General features: G+C 37.5%; 1 protein-coding gene across 1 annotated transcript in view; it reads right to left on the bottom strand.

The window, feature by feature from the left end:
- Positions 1-23,324, bottom strand: part of LOC142336485 (uncharacterized) — a 117,158-nt gene that overhangs the window by 29,661 nt on the left and 64,173 nt on the right. Inside the window, exons 14-16 of the mRNA XM_075385368.1 lie at positions 13,046-14,743; positions 10,320-10,465; positions 9,580-9,893 (exon numbers count right to left, since the gene is read on the bottom strand). Of these exons, the coding sequence (XP_075241483.1) occupies positions 9,580-9,893; positions 10,320-10,465; positions 13,046-14,743 (2,158 nt within the window). The remainder of the gene's footprint in view (positions 1-9,579; positions 9,894-10,319; positions 10,466-13,045; positions 14,744-23,324) is intronic.

The following is a 23,324-nucleotide window of genomic DNA, read 5'->3' as shown; positions in this document are numbered from 1 at the left end:
ATACACAGTAAGAGGAGTTTTAGTTGGAAAAATTGAGTTTGAGAAGTTCGAGAAGTTTTTGTTCAGACTTAAAGTTCTATATAACTGTAGTAGAAGACTTTCTCTGCCTCAGATGCACTCAGCCATTTCAAGTACCATGGAGGACTTCTTCTGCTGGCTGAACTTGACGTAAACAGACGCTATTGGATCGTTTTCTTGGCTAGCCTCTTGGAAATTGTTTAAAATGAGTGTGATAGTTTCTTCAGGTAAGTATGATGAATAAAAATAAAATAAAATTGAATGGGAAAACATTGAATGCTCGATGGGCGTGGGTGGGACTCGAACCCACGCGTGTTGATGTTCTGTTTCTTCGAGGTAATAGTTCACTGCTTTAAGTTGACTTATGTTTCTGCAGGTTTTTTGTTTCGTTCTTTCAATGTTTAAGTCGTTGCGAATCTAAAACGGAGATTGACAAACTGACTCGAACGGTTTCGAACCGAAGCTCCCAGTTCTGCTGTTTTATTAGCGGTCTGCGCTAAGTGTCATTGATGATGTTACAAAAATTCAGCTTTTATTCAAATATGTTACTGTCCGCTTGATTCAATTATAGCTAGGGCTTAGATCGGTGGCCCTGATTTCAAATAGTCCTGCTTCGATGTCGAAAAAGAAAGGATTGATTAGAAAAAACAAAGAGGAACGGCTATGATTGATGAGGAGATGAAGAAAAAGAATAAATAAAAGCATTGTTTCTGACTTGAAAATGCATTAATATAAAAGTGATAGTATTAAGAAATTGATAAATAAAAGTGCTAAGCTAACCTAAACCATAAAACCACTGAAACCAAACCACGCGCAGCACAACAGTGAATGTTTTTGTTTAACCTCACAGACGTTTTCTTTTTAAATCAGTGGAGTGTTGAGGAAAATAGTAAAATAGTCATCGATAAAGTAGAAATGAGAGGCTTCGAAAGAAGGCGTAAATGTTGGTCAATAACTACGCAAAATAGATGACAGCTGTGATCTGTTCAGCCCCGAATTGACTAGGCGAGCGGCTGGCCGAACAGATGAAGACAATTGAATGAGATGGACAGAGAATGGCAAAGACTGAGTTGTATTTGGCCCCGAATTGACTAGGCAAGCGGCTGGCCGAATACATTTAAAACGTCTGATTGTTCTGTTGTTTTTCATATTGTTAAAAGAGCGGGAAAAAATAAATTAATTATAATAAGGAAAGTTGGAGGCAACTGAGCTGGACTCGAGCCCCGGTCGGAGAAAAGAAATGTTCATTCTTTCGTTAATAATCCTCGCTTTGCTGACAACTGCTCCACTTTCCTCTTCAAGACGTTAGAAATTTGATGCAGTTCATTGGATGGAGGAAACGCCTCAAGAAAATAAATGTAAAGTTGCTGGAGTTGGACTCAAACCGTAGTTATGTTCACTTTATTAAACCTTTTTTTGTGCTCCTCGCAACTGTGCCATTCGACAGCTACTTTTGGTTTTTCTGCCAGGTTTTCATTTGCACTATCTGTCAATATGTTTTCTTGTTTGCTGTTGTACTTTTTTTTTCCTGTATCCATAGTTTTCTTTTCTCAGTTTTTGATATTATTCTGTCATTGAGCCCATTTCTGTTGTTTGAAAGATGAGGATCTTTGATATTGAATTTCCGGGATTAAACTGGGATTGATCCTCCTTTTGTTTAATTGATCACTATTCTGAGCAGTCATCTTAGCCACTAGTCTATTGTGTATGCGGCTAGAAGATTTAGTAATTTAGATAATCAAGAGTGCTTTTGCAAGAGTTGAGCGGGCACTGTCATTTCTTATAAATCAGCTCTGATACAGATAGTATGTTGTGTTTGATTGCCCTTTGAATATACCCGTTGGCCAGTTTCATCTGCATTTCCCTGACTGACTTCATGTTTGCCTCTTCGTGGAGTTTTTGAGTCCAAAACGGTCGCAACTAATTCTGGATGACAATCTCAGGATCCTTTTTCTCCCACCCGATCAGCTAAATCATCAACGAGCAATGAATAATCTTGAAAACAGATATTCAATTACATTAAAAATATACAAAACAATTTATGTACAACCAGAGGTGAAAGAAGCTATATATACCGTTATATACACAGTAAGAGGAGTTTTAGTTGGAAAAATTGAGTTTGAGAAGTTCGAGAAGTTTTTGTTCAGACTTAAAGTTCTATATAACTGTAGTAGAAGACTTTCTCTGCCTCAGATGCACTCAGCCAGTTCAAGTACCATGGAGGACTTCTTCTGCTGGCTGAACGTGACGTAAACAGACGCTATTGGATCGTTTTCTTGGCTAGCCTCGTGGAAATTGTTTAAAATGAGTGTGATAGTTTCTTCAGGGAAGTATGATGAATAAAAATAAAATAAAATTGAATGGGAAAACATTGAATGCTCGATGGGCGTGGGTGGGACTCGAACCCACGCGTGTTGATGTTCTGTTTCTTCGAGGTAATAGTTCACTGCTTTAAGTTGACTTATGTTTCTGCAGGTTTTTTGTTTCGTTCTTTCAATGTTTAAGTCGTTGCGAATCTAAAACGTAGATTGACAAACTGACTCGAACGGTTTCGAACCGAAGCTCCCAGTTCTGCTGTTTTATTAGCGGTCCGCGCTAAGTGTCATTGATGATGTTACAAAAATTCAGTTTTTATTCGAATATGTTACTGTCCGCTTGATTCAATTATAGCTAGGGCTTAGATCGGTGGCCCTGATTTCAAATAGTCCTGCTTCGATGTCGAAAAAGAAAGGATTGATTAGAAAAACAAAGAGGAACGGTTATGATTGATGAGGAGATGAAGAAAAAGAATAAATAAAAGCATTGTTTCTGACTTGAAAATGCATTAATATAAAAGTGACAGTATTAAGAAATTGATAAATAAAAGTGCTACGCTAACCTAAACCATAAAACCACTGAAACCAAACCACGCGCAGCACAAGAGTGAATGTTTTTGTTTAATCTCACAGACGTTTTCTTTTTAAATCAGTGGAGTGTTGAGGAAAATAGTAAAATAGTCATCGATAAAGTAGAAATGAGAGGCTTCGAAAGAAGGCGTAAATGTTGGTCAATAACTACGCAAAATAGATGACAGCTGTGATCTGTTAAGCCCCGAATTGACTAGGCGAGCGGCTGGCCGAACAGATGAAGACAATTGAATGAGATGGACAGAGAATGGCAAAGACTGAGTTGTATTTGGCCCCGAATTGACTAGGCAAGCGGCTGGCCGAATACATTTAAAACGTCTGATTGTTCTGTTGTTTTTCATATTGTTAAAAGAGCGGGAAAAAATAAATTAATTATAATAAGGAAAGTTGGAGGCAACTGAGCTGGACTCGAGCCCCGGTCGGAGAAAAGAAATGTTCATTCTTTCGTTAATAATCCTCGCTTTGCTGACAACTGCTCCACTTTCCTCTTCAAGACGTTAGAAATTTGATGCAGTTCATTGGATGGAGGAAACGCCTCAAGAAAATAAATGTACAGTTGCTGGAGTTGGACTCAAACCGTAGTTATGTTCACTTTATTAAACCTTTTTTTGTGCTCCTCGCAACTGTGCCATTCGACAGCTACTTTTGGTTTTTCTGCCAGGTTTTCATTTGCACTATCTGTCAATATGTTTTCTTGTTTGCTGTTGTACTTTTTTTTTCCTGTATCCATAGTTTTCTTTTCTCAGTTTTTGATTTTATTGTCATTGAGCCCATTTCTGTTGTTTGAAAGATGAGGATCTTTGATATTGAATTTCCGGGATTAAACTGGGATTGATCCTCCTTTTGTTTAATTGATCACTATTCTGAGCAGTCATCTTAGCCCCTAGTCTATTGTGTATGCGGCTAGAGGATTTAGTAATTTAGATAATCAAGAGTGCTTTTGCAAGAGTTGAGCGGGCACTGTCATTTCTTATATATCAGCTCTGATACAGATAGTATGTTGTGTTTGATTGCCCTTTGAATATACCCGTTGGCCAGTTTCATCTGCATTTCCCTGACTGACTTCATGTTTGCCTCTTCGTGGAGTTTTTGAGTCTGGTACCATCTTGGTTTTCGAAGGCAAATTCTTAGGGCTCGGTTTTGAACGTTTTGTATTTTATTGATAAGGGCATGCGATTGATCCAGCCAGCAAGCATTTGAGTACAGAAATAGTGGTCTGATCCAAGATTTGTAAACCAAACTTAGGCTTTCTTCGTTAACGTTTAGGTTACTAAGCCCTCAGAGTTAGAATAGCCGGCTGTTTGCTCTTCGTATTAAATCTTTGCAATGTTCATTCCACTTGAAGTGTGGAGTAAGAATGATACCCAAGAATTTTATCGATTGTGTCTCCTGAATGGATATTCCTTTTATGTTGAGCTCTAGAGAAGATTCTTTCTTTGAGGGGTTTTTAAAGATCAGGTAATGAGTTTTATTTGGGTTAATTTTGATTTTCAATGACTCGCACCAATTAATTAGACTATTCAGTGACGATTGAAGATGTTTTTCGATTAATTTGGGGGATCGTGACCTATAGTAGAGGGCAAAGTCGTCAGCGAACTGTGAGATCTGGGCTTTTATTTGCGGCAAACCACTGACGTAAATGAGAAAGAGAAAGGCAGCAATTACGCCCCTTGAGGTACTCCAGCTGTCGGGCTGAGACTATCACTGACAGTGCAGTTTATCTTCACGAACACATTCCTTTGCGATAAGAATGAATTTATCCACCTTATAAATGAATTCTTTAGCCCTATCGAATTTTAATTTGTGCACGAGTCCTAGGCGCCATACAGCATCGAACGCTTTTTCGACATCCAAGCATACGAAACCAACCATTTCGGATCACTGAAAGGCTTCACTGACGTGCTGAGTGAGTTTAATGAGGTTATCTGTGGTGCAGCGGCGTTTCCTGTAAGCACTCTGAGTCGCCGAATATATATTGGCTTTCACAATATTCCATAACGATATTTTTCACAACAGTTTCACATATTTTGGCTATGCAATTTGTAAGACTAATGGGTCGGTAGTTTTCAGCCTTCGATCGGTCATTGTCTTGTTTTGGTATCATTTTTATCTGGGATTCTTTCCAGTTAACCGGAACATACGAGTTGTTATGGAGCTAGATATGAGGAGACAGACAAGGGCTTTAAAATTCTTAGGTAATTGTTCAAGGATTTTGTAGCAGATTTGGTCCGGCCCAGGGCATGTTTTTCTCGTCTCTTTCAACATTTCATCAAATTCTTTTGTTGTAACCACAATGCCAAGTTGTTCAGTATGTTCATTTGTATTTATTATTGCTTCTGTTTCATTTTCAATATTGTCGCAGAATTCAGAAATTGTTGATGAATCCGTTTCGTGATTTTTTATTGTGTCCTTTAGCAGCTGTTTGAACATTTCGCTTTTCTCCTTGTCGGTGACCGCCACGCAATCTTTGTAGAATAATGTTGGGTATTCTGCTGTTTTTTGTTTGGGCTACCCTTATCACATGCACTCGCCAAGACCTTTGCTCTTTTTCTGTCTTCTGATCCCATCCTTGATCGTTTAATTTCTTTCTGTAGGTAATTTATCTCCGTTCTTAAAGATGTATACTGATCGCCAACTGCCATTTTGAGCTCTTTGCCTTTTTCTCCTCAGTTTTATCAGTTTTTGCATCTCAACACTGTAGGGGATTCTTTCTTGTTAATGCAGAAGTCTTCCAAAGATTTGCGTATTAATTCAACTAAACTGGTGCTGAACTCATTTAGTTCATTCTTTTTTGGATACTTCACAGGCCAGAGATCTGTGTAATTTTCTTGTATGTTCTCTAAAATTTCTGTAGTTAATTTTTGATTTGTTGAAAAATTTCACCTTTTCTCAGGTTCAGTGTCGTAATTGTAACTTTGTGATCGCTGCCTAAATCTTCTGATACTTGAAAGTCGTTAAAATGCGCAAAAAGTGAATTGTCGCAAAAGTGCAGATCTAACATATTTTTGCATTTTCCGTCAAACGACTGATATGTGTGATAACCGTTGTTCAGCAGTTTAAAATTGCCCTCGTCAATATTATTTAGGAGCTTTTCTCCATTTTCAGAATCGTAGGAGCAGTTTAGTTCATGGTGGGGCGCATTGAAGTCCCCACATACGAAGACATTTTTCAGTTTTCCTGAAAATATTTTATCGGTCGAGAGAGGGGAATTTTAAGCAGTTATTATCCAAAAATCATCGAAAGTGGGCAACTTAAGGCAAATTTTGAGTGTTTCTAGTGTTCTTCCGTTGCTATCAGTTTCTTTTTCTACTGGTTCTAATCGCTTCATAACAATGCTGTTCTTCACTAAGATAGCAGAGCCATGATGACCGTTGTTGAAGGTTTCCGTTGCAACAATGAAGTTGTTGAGGGGTGTTGTTTTTTTCCAGTTCTTAACTTCATTCAAACGAATTACATCTATTTCTTCTTCTATTGAAAACAAAATCAGATCACTTATTTTGTTGTTTAGTCCGCGACAGTTCCATTGCAAAATCTTGAGCTTATCCATTTTGCGAAAAGTTTTGGCTGTTTGGTAAATTTTTTGTTTGAATTGAAATAACAGGAGCTGTATTTGCGCTGTTTATGCTGTCATGTATTCTCTGGCTATCAAAATTTTCATTGAAGATACGTGAGGCGCTGTTAGACAATATTTATTATGTCACTGTAGGACATAGTATTAAGCACTGTTCGTAATTTGCTCAAAACTCAGCTACTAGAACAGCAATTTTTTCAGTTGACGGCGTTTGGTCAGTCTCTGCTTGAGAGTTCAGTTTATTAGCTACGGCTGAGAATTTGTGTTCATTTATCTTCTTTGAGGCCTCTGCTAACTTATGCTGATATGCTGGACAGCCTCAATAAATTGTCGCATGAGCACCGCCACAGTTTGAGCATTTGGCATTTTCTTTGGCAACAGTGCATTCTTTAACACTATGATCTTGCGAGCAGCGAAGACATCGGATTGCATTAGTACAATCCCTTGCTGAGTGGCCAATTTTTGGCATTTGAAACATTGCATAACATGTGGTGGTTCTCGGCTTGCTTCACATCGGTATAGCTGTCAGCCTATCTTGACGCCATGTTTTTGAGCTGCGTTGACTTGATTGTTTGATTCCGTAATCACGCGTATTAATTTTGTTGGTTGGCCCGTTGCTCGACTTGTAATTCGTGAAACTTTGGTGGCGTTTATTGCGTTGTTGTTTAAAAGTTCTTCTTTTACCTCATCTTCAGTAATGCTGTGGCGAACGTTTACAATGACGAAACTTGGTTTTGTTTTAGGCTTAGGAAGTGTATTCCTTGCATTCACTTTGGCATTTGGAAAGCCTGATTTAGGTTTAGTGACAGCATCGAACATTCTCTTGAAGCGAGGTCCTCTGGCTGAATAAAGAAGTCGGTATTGTTCCTCAGTTCTCTTATCTGTTTAATCTTGACGGCTGGAAACTTCGACCTGATTGCTTTTTTGTGATGGTCTTGGATCAATTGAAACAATAATCGGCCTTACGTTGTTGATTGGAGTTGGCACTTTTCTGAAACGTTTTCTTTTATTCCTTACTTCAGTAAAATCGCTTTCGTCTTGCGTTGATTCTTCTGCTGTCATTCTAGCCTCAGATAAAAGTCTGTCAATTTGGCTCATGTTGAGAATGAGCCTCAATGAGGCTCTGAGTTAAAGGAGAGGGCAACTTAAAAGAACTACTGACAAAGATAAAGCTAAGAAAGAAGGGGATTTAAAAGAACTTTTGAAGAGCGAAAATTAAAAGAAAAAGGTAATTGAAAAAGTCAGGATTTTAAATCTTAAGCAACTTTTAGTGAAAAATCTTTTTATAAAAGACTCACTCCCAAAGGACGTTCCTGCACAAAGGAGTACTTGCTTGTGGCTTTCCTATCACACTTTGAGGTACTGATCCGAAAGTGACATTAATAGCTTTTTAATCATCAATTAGGCTAAAGATAAATATTCAATTACATTAAAAATTAAATGACAGTCTCCCGTCGGACGATTTGCTCTCAAACCACGGGCATAGGAAAAAACTATTTGCAGCGTTCTCCAGTCGGTGGGTATTAGCCTGGATAAGTGTACCGCATAAAGGGGCTCCAAATCATGTAATTACCCGATTTAGATTAAAAGATGAAATTTATTTCGGCGCACTTTTGATTTGATTTCATTATATTGCCGCCAACACAGTTCAGTGCTCTAAATATGTGAATGAGAAGGCACTTTATATCACGTTAAAAAAGTCACTTAAAAACTGAAATAATTTATGAGAGCCAAGGAAGGTCCCAGAACAAAGCGGTCGATTAAAAATTCTTCATAAAAAGACACGACTACAGTAATTGCTTCAACTCGTTCGATAGCAGTTTAAAAACTATGTCATCAGAAAGAGGGCTTTAATGGAGGGCTTTAAAAGCATTCAGCTATTAAGTTTTAGGCTGTTCAGATCTGAACACAACCGACTAACGTCGGGCGAATTGCTCTCAAACGACCGGCTGGCTTCAACAGTAGCTAGCCATGGTTTGGTGAGGCTAGCATTAGCTTAATTGAAACGGCGTGAAGTAAGAGGGGGCTAATGTGTGTGTGTGGATGGGGGGGGGGGTGTTGTGTGTGCGTGTGCGGGGAAGGAAGGGTTCAGCCTCTACGAACCGCCATTCACACCAAAAGTATAAGTCTCCAAAACAGAGAGGCTAGCTTTAGCTTAATTGAGCGGGCGTAAGTGAGCCCATCGGTGGGGGGGGGGGGGGGGGGTGTGCACCGGGGGGGGGGGGCTGATGGGGTAGCAACAGTGGGGGTGAGTCAATCTCTAAGAACCGCCCTTCGCACCACAAGTGCAAGTCTCCAAAACAGATTCTGTGTATCGCATACTTGAAGACTAGTGAGCTGAAAGGCTCTAAGAGCACTTAATTCCCGCCGGGCGCTACCTGTTTACCCCGTTTTTGAGGACGAAAAGTCAAATGCGTCAGACGAAAAATCGGTCAAGCGAAAAATCGCATTAAAAAAAGACCGACAGGACTACTATAATTGCAACAAACTTCGTTTGAGAGCAATTAAAAAGTCATACCAATGGTCTGGAGAAAATAAAATCCTGCTTGCATAAGTATTACACCATTTCGAACGAATGGTGGAGCAATAATTACCCTACACAGCATGCAGAAATTTAACTATCGGCAACAAAAATCTTATATTTTAACATGAAAGCATGCAATGCTATCAAACCATGAGACAAGCACTTACCAAATGCACCTGAAAACAAAAAGGCTGAGCAAAGCATTTCTAAAATCGTTCAATCATTAGCCAAAGCTACTCAAGAAGATGAACTCAATTATGTGATCACATCGAAATCATATTCTAGATATATTTTGGATTTATTCTGTTTGCCCCCCCCCCCCCCCCCCAGCTTAGTGGGCTTATATTTTTTACGCCCCCCAGGCGCACATGCTATCTTTTTACATAGTAACGTGCTATATAACATATAATTTGTAACGGGGGGGGGGGGCAAAACACGGCGAGGGGGGAAACAGAATAGATCCTTTATTTTTTTACATTTCTATCAAATTGGTAGGCTGAAAAAATTAAGAGCTTAAAAAGGCAGAGTATAGTGAAGCACGAAAACTAAAACTATCTTACCAAGCGGCAACCCACATCTACTGCACGGATCTTCAAACTTGAACTGGCGCCCTTTGGGTCTCAACTTCCGGTTCTCGCGTTGATGTACTTCTGACATGCCCTCAATTCTAGGCTTCGAGTTGGGTGGTTGAGGAGTGAACTGTGCGCTTCTAAGTGTGCTGGAAGCTGAGGCGTCGTTGTGACTGTTGAGCGATGCTATTCGTTGGTCACTGGGAAGTAGTGAACTCTGTTGAGATGCATTAGGACTCACTGCTTGAGTTTGCCTAGAGAGACTGTGAAATCCATGCGGGTCGAGTGCATCTCGGAACTCGAATCTAAACTCACTCTTAGCTCAAAATCGGTACATAACCGTTTATCCCCCACTCATTCCCCCCAAGCCAATTTAGTCCAATTTATAGTTCATGCTAAATTATCTGCAGAAGTTATATTTCCTAGTTTGATTTTTCTTGATTTTTGAGGCCAAACCATTCTATTCTTTCTTTTGCGTGTAAATTAACCAGCCACATTCATTTATTCTCCATATTTGCGGGTTTTTTCCACCTTTGTAAACTATAAAACAATTGCTCTGACCTATACCGTTCCGCTACACAGATTACATTACAATCTTCCAAAACGGTTGTCTTCCACAAGCTCGACATAAGCAGGAAAATACAACCAGCCAATTTTCTTTCGGCAATGAAAAGGGAAGAAAACCACGCAGAACAACGAAAGCAACCTAGTGGCTGAGGATATTTGCTTACTTGCGACTCAAATTCTGAATATCTGCAGGCTGTGATTGCCGATCTCTAGATCGAGCGTTCCAGGGAACAGATATGGGATCTTCACGTTCCAGAGTGCTGGGACTCCACACATTTGGCTTCCGACCAGGATCATCCACCGACATTTCCTGAACATCCTTCAAGTCAGATTTCAAATAAATGACATAAACTGACTAACATAGGATAAATTGCTCTATTTAGAAGTGGACAGAAGCTTTAGAAACACTTAGGGTGAAAAAAAACTTTTAACTCGGGAGGAGTGGGAACCCGCCACTTCTGCGATGAGAGTCGTGTACATTAACCTCTACGCTATACGGGCCATTTATGGTTTTCACTCACCATAGCAACAGACTTAATTTTGGAATGCGCGCAATTCAAAACACTCAAAGAATCAAAACATCAAGCGCGAAAAAGTCATTCGAGAAATGAAACTGAAAGAATGTGCTAGATGAAAACAATCAAGCGAAAATTTTGCACATGAAAAAACAAACGTTTACAATAATTGCTTCGAACTTCGTTCAAGAGCAATTAGAAAGCGTTAGTCAAATCTTTGTACAAATTCTAGCTGGGCTCCATCTAGTCTCTATGCGTCTGTTTTTTAATCGGTCATTTTAAATACCACTCATTGTATGACATTTAAAAACCATATTTTCGCTTCATACATTTATAACAGTTTCTATTTATAATAGTTTTTTCATACATATTGAAAACTTTTTGAAACAAGATTGATTAGTAAAGCCCAAGGATATTGACCTGAGAAGCAGCTACGTGACCTCTACTAGTCACTGCGGTACAAGAGGTTCCACTTTTTTGTGCAGGTCTAATGTAACAAGCGTTTAATCCAGAATATTATGTATTTTTTAATATCAAAACATCGTTTGAGATCATGCAATTATGCCACAAATTTTCTGCAACATTCTGATTTTCACTTAAATGATAGTTCTCGCAACGAAAAATTTCACGTTGTAAAACACTTTGTAGTTCTCAATACTTTGTCGTCTTCGTTGAACAAAGACTGACACAGCTTACAAGTTTCTTTTACGTTTGACATACATTTCTTTGAATCAAGGCTATGGAACAAAAGCTGCTAAGAGATAGAGTGATTTATAGACAAAACCTACTACTATCAATGAAGCTACTCGACCTCTACTAGTCCATTAGGTAGAAGAATTTCCGAGTTGCTCTCAACGACCGGCGAGTTAGGGGAGGCTTGGGGGGGGGGGTGGGAGAGCGGAATGGGGGGAGGGTCAGGGGTCAAGCAATGGAGGGGGGGGGGCAGGGTTGGACGCGAGGAAGGGTCCATATCTCCAGGTTGAGGAGGGTCCAAATCTCCAGGTTTTAAGATTAAGAACTACACAACAAAAAAGTTTCTCCTCAAAAATAGTTTCTGTGAATGGCACACCTAGAGACTAATAGGGCGTAGAGCTCTAAGAGTGCTGCTCAGCCACTTAATGCCCTCTGGTGCCACTTAATGCTATCTGTTTATCGCGTCTCCAAGACATTTTCTGTTAATCACATACTTTGAGACTAATGAGCTGAAGGGCTGTAAGAGAACTTAATGCCCACTGGGCGCTAGCTGTTTATCCCGTTTTTGAGGACGAAAAGTCAAATGGGTCACACGAAAAATCGGTCAAGCGAAAAATCGCACAAAAAGACCACAAGACTGATACAATAGCTACAAAATTTGATTGAGAGAAATTAAACATAAACCGACAAATGTCGGAAGAATTGCTCTTGAACGACAGGCGAGGCAATTTAATTCAGGGGATGTAGCCTAGATCAAATTATGGGTGCAAAAAATTTTTCCCCCGCCGGGATTCGAACCATTGCCCTCCCGATCCACAGCCACAACTACTAACCACTGCGCTACAGATCACATACCTCACTTATTCTGCAACCGAATTTATATTAGCTTTACTTCAGAGCAATAGAGATCACTCAAAAATGAAGCAAGAAAGCGTGAAAAAGTCACTTGAGAAGTCAAAGAATGTTCTAGAAGAAAAGCGCAAAACTGTCAAGCGAAAAATTTGCATAAAAAAAAGACACACACGTTTACAATAATTGCTATGAACTGCGTTCAAGAGCAATTAAATATAACCGACTCACGTCGGGCGAATTGCTCTCAAACGACCGGCGAGCGGTTGGCTTCGTCAGTAGCTAGCCACGATTTGGTGAGGCTAGCTTAGCTTAATTGAAGGGGCGTGAAGTGAGCGCAGCGGGTGGACGGTGGGGTGCAGCGCGGAGGGAAACAGTGGGGGGGGGGGACAGAACAGCTTTTGATCCTAATGACTTGGAATTGAAAACACCTATCCTCAGGAAAATTCTAACCTTCTTTCAGTTGTGCCCAAAATTTTTGCTACGCGTTTATTTTATGTTATCATTGAAAAGTGGTAAAAATTTTCTAATGAAACGTAAATTATCACTAAAAAGAGGTAAAAAATTTTCTAATGAAACGTAAATTAGCATTAAAAAAGTGGTAAAAACTGCCTTTTGATTACTTTTATTATTTCCTTTTATTAAAAATTGGTATTTTTGGAAGCTGCATAGGTTATTTTGATTTGCTTAAGAGTTGCTGAGAGAGACGATGTCTTTCTCTGATTATTCTGATATAAACCAACAATGTTAACATCCTGCATGTCTGCATAAGCTACGAAACAACCATGATAGAGAAAATATCAACAACTGGTATTCTATCAAGTCAAATGTACCTGAAAAACTGGGTTCCCAGCTCTTGGAGGCAATCTGGGAGGTGTGTTGAAGTCCACTTCGTCAAAGTTTAAGGCAGCATTTGCGGAGGAATTAAGAGGTACATTTCCGTACAACTGATTCAAGTTCGGTTCTTGATCCGGACGGTCTTGTTCCTGAGGCACGGGCGGTAGGCTCTTATACAATCGTTGCTTATTACTGACACGGATATCATTTTGAGAAGCACTCAAGTTTGCGGGCTTGGGGGCAGGACTACTTAGATCTTGCTGAGAGGCCGGCCAGCCACGTTCTTGTACTGGAACTTCATTAGAACTATTACCAACTGGATATGTAATTTCATTCACGTCAAAAGGCGCACTTTTCCATTTTCTCAACTTAGTTCCATTCTCATCGATGCTTTCCATTGGCTTTCTCAGATCACGATTCTTTCTACCTCTCGAACCCCTGTTGGGATAATCTGGGTCATTCGAGCCATTCCTATTCCGGTTGGTTCTAGCGCTACTGTTAACTTTATGACCCGCATTATTCGAACTTGAATTTAGTCTGCTGAGGAGAGAACTTATAACAGTTTCTGGGAGTGGGGAGTTGGCGGTGAAGTTTGGATCATCTCCATTTGGAAGGTCAATTCTTTCGACAAAGTTATCCGCCGGGGGGAGTGGAACCTTCGGCAAACTGGCATTACCCAAATTGTTCAAACTGTCCAGCCACTGGTTGAAATTATCAACATCTCTCGACTTGTAGGGGTATCTAGCTTTACTTCGAGGAGGTGCAGTAACCGACGTGTAGTAAGACTGCAACTGTTGGCTTTGATCTGTTCGCGTGATTCCAGAAATTGGCCGTTTCTTAATAAAATACGCTGAGTTTCGACTTTCGTCCAGAAGCGAGTTAGTAGTTTGGTTCATGCGTTCCGAGCCAGAGTTAGCAGAAATAATCCGACGACGAGGTTGTCCGGTTGCCGATTCCGAAGGACCTTGGCCAGGAACACCCGATTTAAGTTGGGACTGTTCGTAATTGTGTTGCATCGCAACTAACTCTTCAATGCGCATACCGTCTTGGCTTGGCTTCATTCGTTGGCTAGCAACGATGTCAGGTTCGTCTCGAGGAGTGGTCGGATCTACTGCGTTCAGTTCCATAGATTGGGTAGTATCTTCAGCCCAGCGTTTTATTTGGTCGTATTTGGAGCGACTTAAGCTACCACTGCCAGTGTGCTGCAACTTCGCAACATTTTCTTTTTCATCCTTAATATTTATTTCTTTTGTAATGCTAAAATTTTGCGCATTTAAAACTGCCGACTCTGTCAATCTCATGTCTGATTCCATAAAATTCTCACTAGAACCAACATTGAACTTGTTGCAGATTCCATTTAACTCCGCCTTGTACTGCACTTTCAGACTGTTCATCGTGTACTCAAATTCGTCATCTTTTACTTTTTGGTGTTCAGCATAGTATCTCTTTAGATCATTCAGAGTATTTATATCTCCGCGTTTTCTCAGTTCGTCTTTCTGACGTTCGTGTTCGTGTTGATCTGCCTCAATTCTGTTTGACTCATTATTGTACAAATCCCGTTTTTGCTCTCTGAACTTTTTATCAAGCGCCTTTTTGGCCATTGAGAATTCTTCAGCGGAGTCGCGATAATCAGATTTGGAATACTGTCTGTTAATACCACTACGATCATCAGCGGCTGAGTAGTTTGGAGTGCTCTAAAAACAAACAAACTTACAGGCCATAAATTGAGACAAAGGATTTAAAATTAAGTCATTATAATTTCTGTCAATCATTAGATGCGGTAAGAGTAATGCACGCTCTCAAACATTATGAAGTGGTAGTATGCAAAATCAAGCTTTGCTTGGCTCAAAAACAAAAACAGTATGCTAAATTTTTAAACTAAGAAGATACCAGGTGAAAAAAGTAACAATTTAAAAATATACCGCGGCGTTGTTTACCCTGACAAGTAACAAATTGAAATGAGAAACCTAACAATCATTCTAAAAAATCTATACCGTTGGATCAGCAAAAACAAAAAGAGCAAAATCAATAATTCAAATGACAACTTAGATCAACAGATTCTGGCTATGCAAAATTAATAATTGCTCAAAAAATTGAACCCATAGTCTTGTCATAATGCGCAAAATATGCATAATTGATGAACAAAATCTGCGCGCAAATTTACGATTTCCGACTATTCAATATTGATTAAAAGCTATGGAAGCAGATGACCACATTTAGCCTAGATTTTTGAAAATCAGAAAACTCAATTACAGTGCCATCGTAGCAGCGTCACTTAATAAAGCAATTAAGCTGAGTGAGTTACAAGAAACCAAAATATGCACTAAAAACGTAACTTGAAAATTGACATTTGAGTGACATTACAGTTGCGACACTAATTGTTCCGAACCCACCACACGACTATAAGCTCAACTGATTTTTCATGAGACAATTATTCCCGGTCTATATATTTCATGTAGAAAACTATGAAGAGTATCACTATAAAGCCCGTTAAAAGTATTCATTGATTAGAGGTTTTTCGAATTAAATTTTTTTCAAGGGTTTATCGAGGTCTAAATTTCTGTGAAAATCAATCAACGCATACCATTTTTGCTTTTTTTTAAATCTATCAGTTCTTTTCGCTCAGTGATATTCTGTTACCCGTTAAAACTTGTTAGCGCAATTTTTGAGACGATAAAGGCTTCCTGGGACAATTCACTTTAAACATTCTGCATTTTTGTCATATTTTGTAAAAGCATTGGACTGATAAGCATTGAGAAGCTATTGAATCTGTTACTATTCCGGAATTGGTTCCGCCAGTTTTGAACCAAAATAACCAATTTTATTTGATTTTGCTAGATTAATAACTTAGTTATTTCTTCTGGACTTTTTAAATAATTTTTAACATACGAACAGTACCTTTTTAGCATTACTTTTTCGTACGTCGCATTTCAATGGCTACCAAACGGCTATTCTAGTTAATTAAATCTTAAAATTTTCACCTTTTTGCTGATTTTGTTCATTTTTTAAATTCTCATTCATTTCGTCCCTCTTTCAATTTTTTATACTTCGCAAAAATATGTTAGAACTGTTTACCATGATGACTCTGGCGTTTCAGTTTTAAAGCTAGTATTGCTTGAAAACACCAACAATGCTCTATAAAGTTTAGGCGATTGCCCGAAAACAGTAAAAAATACAGATCAAAAAATACTATTTTCATTAAAGGATGAGATGTTATATTTTGATTAGGAATCTGTAAAAGTTATTGCTGCCTCAATTAGCTGATCTCAAATAACCTTCATTTAGAGTGACACACACCCATTTGACCTTATCTCTTTGAATTAAAGTAAAGAAAAGTCAAGTGAGGAAGTAATTTTTGAGAGTGAGGTAAGTCAAGTGTGTCCAAAAACTCACGCAAATGAACAAAAAGTCCTGACGTACAATTCAAAGAATTTTTATTGACTTAACAAACAACTAGACCTAGAACGGACTATGAAAGGATTGGGAAAACCATTCAGAAAAAAAATCCGATACAAAAAATCGAAAAAACAGTAAAAATCAGAGTGAAATTGCCGCATGTGAACAAAAAACCACTATCGAGAAACCGAATTTTTGTTCAAACACCGTTTTCTCACTCTACTTTAAATTTAGAGCGAAAAAAATTCACGCCGCAAAACCACTCGATTTTTCGCTCCATTTCCTGTTTCGGCGTGACCAAAATCACCACTCCAATTTGACTTCAAAAATCATGAAAATGTGTCAACAGATCTTTTAAAAAAAGACAGCGCCCCAATACAATTCAAATTCTTTGAATTGTAAAAAAACCAACAGAAGGCCAATAATAGCCCCGGCTATCGCTGTGCGGCTATTAAAAAATCAGTCAAATCGCCGCATATGAAAAAACAATAGCGGGAAAGCGAAATAGTGTTTGTGTTCACTTCCTGCTTCGGTGTGACCAAACTCATCACTTCAATTTGACTTCAACAATCATGGAAAATTCGTGAACAGATCTTAAGACAGCGCCCCAATACAGTTCAAATTCTTGTCCTGACACAATTCAAAAAGGTTTCATCGGCTAAACAGAAAATATAGCCTGCAGATTGTCGGAAAATAGCCGCCGTTGATGCGCTTGATACACATCGGAATTGAAACAGAACGAAAAAAGGAGAGATAAATCGACCGATTTTTTTTGCTTTTATTTCAGCGTCACAAAGTGTTCTAATTTGGCGTGCAGTTTCAGTTGGATTCTAAAACTGAATTTAATTCAGCTTCTATACTGAAAGCTAATAAGCTTAACACCAATGTCAGCTATCAAACACTAATGAACTTTGGTATATCATTTCTCAATGGCTTAATGACCGGGCTTTATCGGTTTATCCCGCCCCTTTTGATTTTGATCTTTTGACTTTGACAGTATTCACCACATTGCGTAATTGAATGCGAGAAAGAAATTAAAATCCCTTCAGTGAGTGAAGTAAGACAGAAATCAAACGTGAAAATCGTGACTTCTGTAAAACGAAAAACGTGATTAAAAGGTAAAGCAAATAAAAAAGGAGAGCGCCTAAATATTAGCCGTTGAGAGGCTGACGGTGGTCATTAAAAACTACATATAGAATGAATGCATAAACTGGAAAAATCAGATAAAATCGAAAAAAAAACAGCAAAAATCAATATAAAAATGCCAAATGTGAAGAAAAACCACTACCAAGAAAGCAGTTTTTCTTCAAACACCGTTTTCTCGCCCTTCTTTTTAAATTAGAGCAAAAATTTTTACACCACAAAACCACTCGCTTTTTTGCTCCACTTCCTGTTTCTACATGACCGAAATTACCACTCCAAGATGACTTCAAAAACTTGACTTCATTTGCAAAAAATTGACTGCCTCCTTGAAAGAACAGCCTCCGATAGTAAGTCAATCATTATCCAAGACTTCGACAAAAATGAAACATAAACGACTAACGTAGGAAGAATTTCTCTCCAACGACTAATGGGAGCTTTAATCAATTTCAGTCGGGGGGGGGGGTGTAGCTTGAATGGGACTAAAAAGTTCCCTGGGGGCTTCAAATAACCTCATTAGAAGTTAACATAAACCACTACTAAGATTGAAAGTGGAAAAATTGGCTTTAGTCTCGGCGAACTTTGCATTTGACTTTTAGTATTAAATTGCCGCCAATTGAGTTCAGCTGGTTGAAATTGTGAAAACTTTAGATCACACAAAACTCAGAAAGTCGAGGGCATAAAAGTCACTTGAAACAGTCAAGCAAAAACTTTTTATGAAAAAGACACACAATTATGCCATAACTGTTTTCTCATCGAGAGCAATTAAAAACTGAACACTTCAAAAGTCTAAAAAATGTTTTTATTTCCTTTAGAAAAACAAGGTTAGAGAAATTATTATGTCCAACAACGTCAACGTCAATATATCTAGACAAATCACAGCAACAAAAAATAAAAAAACAATAATTAGCAAAATCTTATTTTGTAGGTCTTTAAAATCAATTGACAACAAATTCATCGAAGCGCGCAACATTATAGCATTATTCATCAATGGAAAGCGTATATCAAATTTAATGAACACTAATAAGAATCCAACAAAAAAATTAAAAAGCAATGAAGGCAACAAAAATTTTTAAAATGTCAAAGACAAAATTATGTCAAAGCCCAAAAAATCATTAAAAACAAAATCAAATCCTCTAAAAAATGTAAATAAGACCCATCAGAGATCAATGAGATCGGTCTTGCCTGACAATGGCAACAGTACAAAAAAACTATTTCAAAAACGTGAAAAATCTGAAAAATCAAGCATATTTTTTAAAAACAAGTTTGTCAAAATTGTTATAACCGTTAGATTTGAACAGAAAAACTGAATAAGGGGAAACAAGACCCATTTAAAATGACAAATTTCATTAGATGGACTGGGTGACAGAAAAGCAAAAATTTAACTACAAAAAATGGCAATATCCAAAAAGTTAAACATTTTTTCCAACAAAAGATGTAAAAACCGCTTAAACCATTAGATATAAAAAAATTTAAATTAATCCAAATGCTACTCATGAGATCGCCAAATGAAGCCGTCAACAATGAAACTAAGTGACAGAACGATTAAAATAAACATAACCCACTAACGTCGGGCGAATTGCTCCCCAACAACCGGCGAGCGCTTGGCTTTGTCAGTAGCTAGCCACGGTTTATTGAGGCTAGCTGAAGCTTGATTCGACTCTGCAGCTTTTAGTTTTCTAGCCTTGTTAGTAAATAAATCAAATAAAACTGATATTTTGAAAATTTGCAAAATTTTAAAAGAAAAGCTTCCAGATTTCGCAGTGGAAAAGTTCAAAACTGTTTTTCTCTCTGCAATTATGTCAAGTAACTGATCTGCAAGAATTGAAAAGCTTCGTTGGCCAGCAATAATCGTTAACTCAGAACAGAACAAAAATATTCGAAAATTTTGAAAACAATTGCAAAATTTAAATTCTTGCGGAAAATCAAGATATTAAAATCTTGAGCGCCATTTCATCGTCTCAAGAGACTATCCAGTATAACTATTTCAATCTTTAATTAATTTCACTGGCTCATAAAGATCCGTAAACTTGAAAATGACAACAATTTTCCAAAAATTTGAAGATCAAATTTTATTTTAAAAAGCTGCTAAAACTTGAGTCATTAAAATATTGATAACCATTCCATTAACCCTAGAAACTATGCCACAGCTTATCATCAAACCTTGGAGGAGGGCCCTAGAACCCTGCCCCCGGAAAAAAAGATAAAACATTCAAAAAGATTCAAAAAACTTAAAAAATTGCTGATAAAAAACCTTAAACATTTCATTACATCTAATAGCTATGCAGTAAACTATAATCAAACCCTAGAGGAGTTTATGTGACTCTTGATGCTGGAGAAACCTAAAAAATGACAAAATATCAAAAAAAAACATGAAAAAAACTGCAAGTTGCATAAAAAGTTGCTGAAATTTGTGATAAAAGTTAAAAGCTAATTCATGGCCTAAAAAATTTTTTAGTAATTTATTATCAAACCCTAAAGGAGGTTTTCTGTTAGGCTGAATAATAATTCCACTACCACTTGAAACTATGCAGGAAACTATTATAAAACCCTCGAGTAGGTCCATTGACAACTAGGGCTGAAAGAACTTAAAAAATGACAAAAATTTTCAAGAAGCTTGGAAAAAATTGTGAAAATTAGTATAAAATTGCGTGCTTTTAGCAATCGGTTGTTCGAACGTAGTCACGGGGGGTGCCGATGGGGAGGGGAGTGGGCAATAGTGAGGTGGGGGGGCAACAGTGCGGTGGGGCGGGGGTGGGGTAATAGTGGGGGAGGGGTCATGAGATGAGGGGGTGTCTTCAACCTCTAAGAACTACCCTTCACACCATAAGTATAAGTCTCGAAAACAATTTGAGCTGAAAGGCTCTAAAAGCACTTAATGCCCGCTGGGCGCTACCTGTTTATCCCGTTTTTGAGGACGAAAAGTCAAAAACGTCAGACGAAAAATCGGTCAATTAAAAAATCGCATTAAAAAAAGACCGACAGAATTGCATTAAAAAATATAATTGCTACAAATTTTGTTTGAGAGCAATTAAATGTAAAAGACGGAACAATCCAAAAAAAATGCAATGATGACAATAGTTGAAAAAATAATTGAAGTATGCCGCAATCGGGAGCCACTGATACCATACCTATCAATAATGAGACTAAGAAACAGAACAGCAAAAAAAACCAACAAAACCAGTAAAATTCAATAGAACCAGTATTTCACTTATATTTCATGAAAATAAATAAATTAGAATTTGAGGGGTTTAAATCGCATTATTAGAACACACGTATCACCCTTTGAAAGTATTGGTGCTGCTAGCATGATTGAAAATACAACTCCAAATTCATTAACAAAAAAGGTAGAAAAAAAGCAAGAAGGTAGAGCAGATCTTACAAAAAACAACTGAAAGAACAACGGAACGCAATAAACTCGAAGAAGAGAATTGACCAAACTAACTGACATAATGAACCTCCTAACTAATTAAACAGAAGCATTTTGAAACAAATTGAGGCAAATTAAAAAGAAAAAGTATCCGAAAACAAATTGATAAAGCATAAAAGAAAATCTTCACCAATTGCAGCTTTAAAACTTGGCAACCAAACCTTGCGACACTTTTAGTTTTCAAATAATATAATAAACACTACCCAAACTTAATACAATTTCATAATCAAACAACTTGACCAAAAAAAATTGGAAAAATGCTTACAATCGCCAGTGAACAATTTCAATCGCTTTCAAAAAAGTTTTCCACGCATAAATTCTTTTCTCTCTAAAACAGTGGTATGAACAAATAACCACTCTCTTTCTTTTATTCTGTTCAGAACCCAAATATAAATTCTTAACGCGTTTCATTTCCTTTCAAAATTTACTCAAATTTTCAAAATAAAATTAATTTAGAAAAGCCACGTCGCAAAAAACTTAAGCAGCAAAAATAAGAGCTCCTTAATATAAAAACAGAGAGGCTAACGGCTGCTGCTTAAAAAACAAATATAACCGGCAGATGGCCCGAAAATAGCCACCGTTGACGCTAGATGCACATCGATCGAGATTGAAACTGAAAAAGAAAAAAGATAAATTGACCAAATTTTATTCTGCTTTTTTTCAGTGTCAAAATGTGTTCTTATTTGGCGAGCAATTTCAGTTGGATTCTAAAACTGTATTTGATTCAGCTTCTATACTGAAAGCTAAAAAGCTGAACACTAATGTCAGCTAGCAAACACTAATGAACTTTAGTATATTATTTCTCAATGGCTTAATGACCGGGCTTTATCGCTTTATCCCGCCCCTTTTGATTTTGCTCTCTTCACTTTGACAGTATTCACAACATTGCATAATTGAATGCGTGAAAGAAATTAAAATCCATTCAGTTGAAATAGTGAGTGAAGTCAGAAATCAAAAGTGAAAATCGTGACTTCTGTAAAACGAAAAACGTGATTAAAAGGTAAAGCGAATTAAAAATGGAGAGCCGCTGAACAATAGCCGATGAGCGGCTGACGGCGGCTATTAACAACTACTACAAATTGTCTGAAAAGTGAACAAAAATAAATCAAGTAGAGAAAACCAAGGAAAGGGAAAAGAAAGGAAAGAAAACATCAAAAAATGATATCTTCAAAATTCTTTAAAAAGCCCACAAAAGACTAAGATGCTACTATACATCAGTTATATTAAGAAAAAGCTATTATTAGGTTGTCTGCTCAGGCAATTACCAACCGAAAAACTGGCAGAAAAATCAAAAACACAAAGAACGAAAAAACCAAAACGTTTATTAATTGATTCAGTGAAAAATACCCCATCTAGCCTTTAAGGGCACAATGTTTAGGGACATAAACTTATAGAATAAGTCTAAACTAGAAATTGACAAAAGAAAAACTATAGACAAGCTAAAAATAGCCATATGTAAAAAAGACAAATATAGGCGAAAATATGCTCAAAATTTCTTTAATAATCTTGAACAAAAAACTCAAAAACATAGCCGGCAAATTACCGGAACAGCTGCCAAAAGAAAAAGACTTGTGTGCAGTAAAATACAGATAGGAACAGATAAAAGTTATCGACACAAGTCAAAAAAACTATGTAGAAAAACATCTAGCGATAAATTAATAAAGCTTGTTAAAAATCATTCCGCAGAAGCCTATTCATTATTGAGCTTAAATACGCATATGAGTTCCTTTGACCTTTAACTAATTCAAATTAAATTGCAATTATTTAAGTTTGAAGTGCGAACGTCATTCTATTGAGTGGGGTAAGTCACCTATGATCAAAATCTTATCACGCAAATGACCTAAAAATTTTGGCTAAATGGAATGAGAATTGACGTCATGCTTCAGACGCCGTTAGTGAGAGGAAGAAGCCATTCAGAAAATTTGACTTTTCAGCGTTGCTTTGTGAACAAGTGTAAAACAAAACCAGCGTCAGAGGACGAAATAAAAAGCCAAGAGCACCTCAATATAGCTCCACTCAGCTTACAGCTTCGCATCTATAAATAATATCAACCAAATCGAAAGGCAGCCACAACAATTAAACAGCCAATTGCAATACGTAATTACCCCAAATGCTAAAAATATGGAAAAAGACAAACATTTCTAAAAATCGTCCAAAATAACAAAGTGGTAAAAATAGTTCAAAATAGAAGTTTGTTTTTTCCTGCTATGGTCAAAAATCTTTAAGATTGCTTCATATGGCTTTTTTGCTTCCAAAAGCACTATTAAGAGTTTGAGTAAACCATACACACCTTTAACTGAAACAAATGG

This window comes from Convolutriloba macropyga, chromosome 3 (genome assembly GCF_964194025.1).
Source record: "Convolutriloba macropyga chromosome 3, txConMacr16.3, whole genome shotgun sequence".
Lineage (NCBI taxonomy): Eukaryota > Metazoa > Xenacoelomorpha > Acoela > Convolutidae > Convolutriloba > Convolutriloba macropyga.
The sequence above is the reverse complement of the archived record's forward strand: the minus strand, read 5'-3'. Positions and strand labels throughout refer to the sequence as shown.